General features: G+C 40.1%; 1 protein-coding gene across 4 annotated transcripts in view; it reads left to right on the top strand.

The window, feature by feature from the left end:
- The first annotated feature begins 334 nt into the window (after positions 1-334).
- Positions 335-5,303, top strand: part of p2rx1 (purinergic receptor P2X, ligand-gated ion channel, 1) — an 18,117-nt gene continuing 13,148 nt past the window's right edge. For 3 of the 4 annotated variants that reach the window (XM_020612354.1, XM_020612357.1, XM_020612356.1), the window contains exon 1: positions 1,760-2,038. In XM_020612354.1, the coding sequence (XP_020468010.1) occupies positions 1,902-2,038 (137 nt within the window). In that variant the 5' untranslated portion in view covers positions 1,760-1,901. Of the gene's footprint in view, positions 405-1,759; positions 2,039-5,303 lie in introns of those variants that run through there. The other variant, XM_020612358.1, reaches the window with a different exon arrangement.

Consider the following 5,303-nt stretch of genomic DNA (forward strand, 5'->3'; position numbering starts at 1 on the left):
GAGCATATAGGGTTACACTCAGATGTGCCAAATAAGACACATGGTCTTCAACATGAGTTCATGTTTATTTTATATTTTGTGTCGGCATGAAACCATACAACCATGTAGTGTAGTTGAACAAGAATGCACATGGTGAATCAGATCATAAATAATAATGAACCAATAAATGACATGTCTCGATTGGACTTCATTTTACTGACCACTAGATGTCCTACTTGAGCACTGTGAAACCTTGAGTAATGAACCATTTTTATGAATACCGTGTTGAAGCTTCAACAAAGCCTCGATCAGCCATCACTACCTCACTAGAGGTAAGGTCCGCAGCTCAAGTCAAACAGAAGGTCAGGAACCAGAGAAGCCAGAATAACGTCGGGTAACAGACACCAGGGATAGTCAGCAATCAGGTGAATGAAGAAACCAACAATGAACAAGCAGAAAACAAAGGAGAAAAGGGGCGTGTATATATATATATATATGGAGCTGGACCGTGTGGTAATGAGCAGCAGGTGAACGTGATAATCAGTGATTACAGTGACGTGGCAGAACGGTAGGGAGAGACGGGGAAAAAAACAAAAACAGGAAGCGGTCAAAAGCGTGACAAGATGATGGTCTTCTCCATCTTTTCTGTCCTTTCCCTTTAAGACACCAGCAGTTTAATTAAAACAAATAGCATTCTGGTAAATGGTCTTATACTTGTATAGCGCCTTTCTACGCTTTTACAGCATACTTCTTTCCTTGTCAGTCATTCCATCAAACTGAAACAACCACTGGATGTGTTGTTATAAAATGTTGTCTTTTAAATGTGTCTCCCAGTGCCCCTTAAAATTTTTGGAGCAGTCTGTGTCAGTTGGCACACATTATATTATTTTTAATGGAGCATTTTAGGCTATTATCTAGATTGTCTTACAGCCCCTTTTTGCAATCCTTGCAAATATCCTTACAATCCTGCCAAATCCTTGCAGTCCTACCAAATTCTAGTGATGGCTGTTTGGTAGCAATTTCTGATGTATAGTCATATGTCTTTTGGAATAGGCTTTAACCAGATTTAGATTATATTTTAAAATAAGATTTTCTGTTCACTAATCTCTGGCGATTAGAATGTACAGCACACAAGTGAAATAAAATTCTGATGAGAAACCTTTTATGTAATATTAATATTTCAGCTCATTCATACTGAAATAGAATGGTACACCTTGTGCATTTGTTTCTTCTTTTCCTCAAAAAGTGCATATTAGAAATCCAAAGCACCTCAGAGGGTATGAAAAGAGGGAAAGTGTGCTGTTGATTCGGGTGAGAAACAAACCATTTCTGTGTGCACAAAACAAATTTATGATAAGACATAAGAAAGCCTAATGTCTGTAAATGGTGAGGTGGCATATGTGCTGTGTTTGTGTTGAGCTTATGTGCTTTTTATCTCTGTCTAGCACGCAGGAAGAGAGTGTCAGTGGAGGCGATAAAGTTTGATTGCATAAAGAGAGGAGGAGGTCCGGTGCTTGTATGACAGCTGTTGAGTTATTTGAACTTGCAACTAAGTCAGATCAGATTTCCTTAAATGTCTTGCCTCTAATTTTCTGTGCTGTATAAAAGAAATGCAATGAAAGCCAGGAGATGAAGTGACCAGGTAAATGGAAAGATGCACAAATGTGACTGATTGAAGAGAGAGCGAGAGAGAAGGAGAGAGAGAGCAGAGTGGGAGGGGCGAAGCCCAACTCTTCAGGACATGAAGTGTATCAGATGTTTCTTATGTAAGGAAGCAGACAACCTTCGCCACTAGTGAGGAACGAAGCAGAGGAGACCAGGAGCAGAGGAAGCAGTATTTAAATATTTTTATGACAGGTGTTTATATGAAAGTAGGGTGAAGGCAGAGACCCTCCTCTCTGTGGGTCAGTCAAGGAGAGAAGATGAAGAGCGAAATCAGCAAGGCCCTCTCCGACTTCTTATTTGAGTATGAGACCCCGCGTCAGGTGCTGGTGAGGAACAGGAGGGTGGGCGTGGTGTGCCGTCTGATCCAATTGGGGGTCCTGGCTTACATCATTGGGTAAGACCCATATACAGTATTTGTCCTTTCCTATGTAGTGGGCAACGGTCAGAGTTAAAGGCAGAAATGGTTTCCACTGTCTTGCATGTTTCAACTTGCTTGGAATGCACAGTCTGATGCAGAAATGACCTCTCAGAACGATCCTGCAAAACAAAACTTTTTCGTTGTTTACTGGCTGAGTTGTTTAGAGTGACATAGATAGCCACAATGTTTTGTGCTGCTTGATTTAAAAAAGCAAGTTGTCAGACTTTTGGAAGGTGGTGGTAACTTACCAGGTTCTCTTTACACAGCAAACAGGCACTGCATAAGAACCTGTTATATGACTCCTGGAGTGATGACAGAAGGGGCAATAACATGAGATCACAGCACAGATATCTCTTATTATCTATCTGCCCCTCTCAATTTGAGACAAAAAAGATTGTTAAATAACTGAGCCACTCAGGATTTCTACACACTTGTTTGGACATGTTCCCTGGAGATTCAGTGAAGAAACTTTTTTTAATCTTGCTTAAGATTACTTAAGATTACTCATCGCCTGCTCGTGCATGTGCATGTGTATTAGTCCATATTTGTTTGTATGTGGGGCAATTTTTTTCTACTGTATCTCTGCACCTCTAAGCAGAAGAAGCTGAGGAGCTGTGTGTGATGAACACGTCGAGGCATATGCTAACACAGATAACAATCAAGTCCTGCCCAAATCAATGCCACATGGTGCAGAGGTGTGTTACCTTCTGTTTGTGATGTTAATGATGACCACAAATATAACAGAAAAACAGCCTGCTGATTTAAATTGATTTGAAACGGCCCACTGTTGGCTTCTCTTGCTGGTTCATATCTTGTGGTTCCCATCTACAGTACTGTAATCTTCATTATGATCATTTCTTTAATTTTACACTTAGATATAAACAAAAATGTGTTTTTAGTTTGCACTGTGCACTGATAACCAGAAAAAAATTGAACAAGCTGCAGCAAATTCGAGAGGTTCGGTCTCATGCATGACAGAACTTGCTCCTCTGACTCTTTCCTTCCTGTCACATGCCTTTTGTAGCCATCAAGCCACATTAATGTTTGGCAGCAATGGGCAAGTGAGGAGGTGTCATTATAAAGCTGTCCAGATTCTCCTCCTCACAATTCAAGCAGCAGGTTGACAGGTCAGAGAAGAAGTCAGGCTGTGACTCTTGGCACTGGCAGCAAACCACTGAATCACCGGTTGTCTTGTCAGAAATTCAAAATTTCATATTGACCTTAGACTTGCAATAAATACATGGACTTTTTATTTTTGTAATATGAATCAGCAGTTAATAGAAACAAATAATGGTCTTTAGCACACTAATTTTACAAAGTGAAGACTGATCTCAGTGCCACAATATGGTGGAGAGAAAAAGCCCTTCACACATCAAGGAGCCTCCCTGTTTTCCTTCTGTTGGAGCAGGTGCAGTTGTGACTTAGACTGCTGTTTCAGAAGGTGCCTCCATTATTTCACGCTTACAGGTTTCTGTATTGTATTGTCAGTGTAAGCGCCAAAATAATTTGATTTGTTAAAATGACAGAAGTTGAGGTTTTTACTTTTTAGCTCATTGTGCGTACCCTTTTTCACTCTGCACGTTGAAAGACATTTCTGTTCATTTGTTGCTGTGAGGTGCTGTCATGCACAGACAAATGGACATGTGCTGCAATTTGTGCTGTTCTGTAGGCTTTCTGCCTGGGGGTAATTACTTTTCAGGATGAGGATAGGATCAAGGGATGCTTAGTTTTAAGGTAGGATAGCACTGGAAAATTGCATTGCTTATTGTGGGGCTCTGAAGATTTATGACGGCATAGCCTGACATCCCTCTCTTTGGGGCCACATAATGGGTAAACATCATGTAACTTGTATACTGAGCTTCCATATGAATGCTCTCCCATTCTTTGGCACATTTAATTGTGTATTACTGATTGTTTTTAGACTCTATAGAAAATAGTTCTACACTTGCGTGTGTGTGAACATACAGCATCTTCTCAATGCACACAAGCTGTTACACATATTGTAACTCCTGGTTTCACACTCACAGCTCAAGCAACACAATAAGAAACTACACTCAGAAAAAATCAACAAGTACTGCACCCAGGTGTGAAGCTTGTCTTTGTTTGGGTTGTGTGGGTTCTCTCCGGGTACCTCGGCTTCCTCCAACAGTCCAAAGACATGCAGCTTAGGTTGACTGGAGACTCTAAATTGCCCGTAGCAGTGTGTGTGGTTGTTTGTATATATTTCAGCCCTGTGATAGACTGGTGACCTGTCCAGGGTGGACCCCGCCTTTCGTCAGCTGGGACTGGGGATTTACAACCTTGGTTAGAATGTGGTATGGAGATGAGAATTGTTGATCTTCCAACTCACATAACATAGGTTTATTTTTAATTAAAAATTCTATTCAAATTTATTTATATAGCACCAAAAAAGGGGAAAAAACAGCTATCCTTCTCCTAACATACAAAGCCCTTAATGACAAGGCTCCATCGTATCTTAAAGACCTCGTAGAGCCTTATCATCCTAACAGAGCACTTCGCTCTCAGAATGCAGGTCTACTTGTGGTTCCTAGAATCTACAGAAGTAAAATGGGAGGCAGAGCCTTTAGCTATCAATATTGCTGTACAGTGTCATTTGTCATTTGCTCTGACATGCACTGTGAGCTGTAGGGTCTTACAGTGCCTTGCAAAAGTATTCGGCCCCCTTGAACTTTGCGACCTTTTGCCACATTTCAGGCTTCAAACATAAAGATATAAAACTGTAATTTTTTGTGAAGAATCAACAACAAGTGGGACACAATCATGAAGTGGAACGAAATTTATTGGATATTTCAAACTTTTCTAACAAATAAAAAACTGAAAAATTGGGCGTGCAAAATTATTCAAATCCACATAAGGGATGACGGCAACATTCATAGATCCTGGAATGCACAATGAGGGGCAATGTTCATTCCTATTACAGAGGCCCACTGAAATTTTTTTGAGGAAAAGCTGTGTTAGACTGCATATTGTTTATAGTAAAGTATTTTTATATACAAATATAAAAATGAAAATGTTTCTGGAGTGGGACTTTAATTAATTATAGAAGTTGTGCAGAAGCTGCCCATAGCTCTACACAGTGATCCATGTGTGTACTGTATGTGTTTCTATGCTGCTCCAAATGAGTCTGTTCTGGTTCAACTTGTCTTATTAAATGAGCTTAAAAATAAAGTGACACCTTAGTTATAAAACACTGAGCAGGCTGTAACACACAAGAGTGTGT

Source organism: Monopterus albus, unplaced genomic scaffold (genome assembly GCF_001952655.1).
Source record: "Monopterus albus unplaced genomic scaffold, M_albus_1.0 scaffold124.1, whole genome shotgun sequence".
Classification (NCBI taxonomy): Eukaryota; Metazoa; Chordata; class Actinopteri; order Synbranchiformes; family Synbranchidae; genus Monopterus; species Monopterus albus.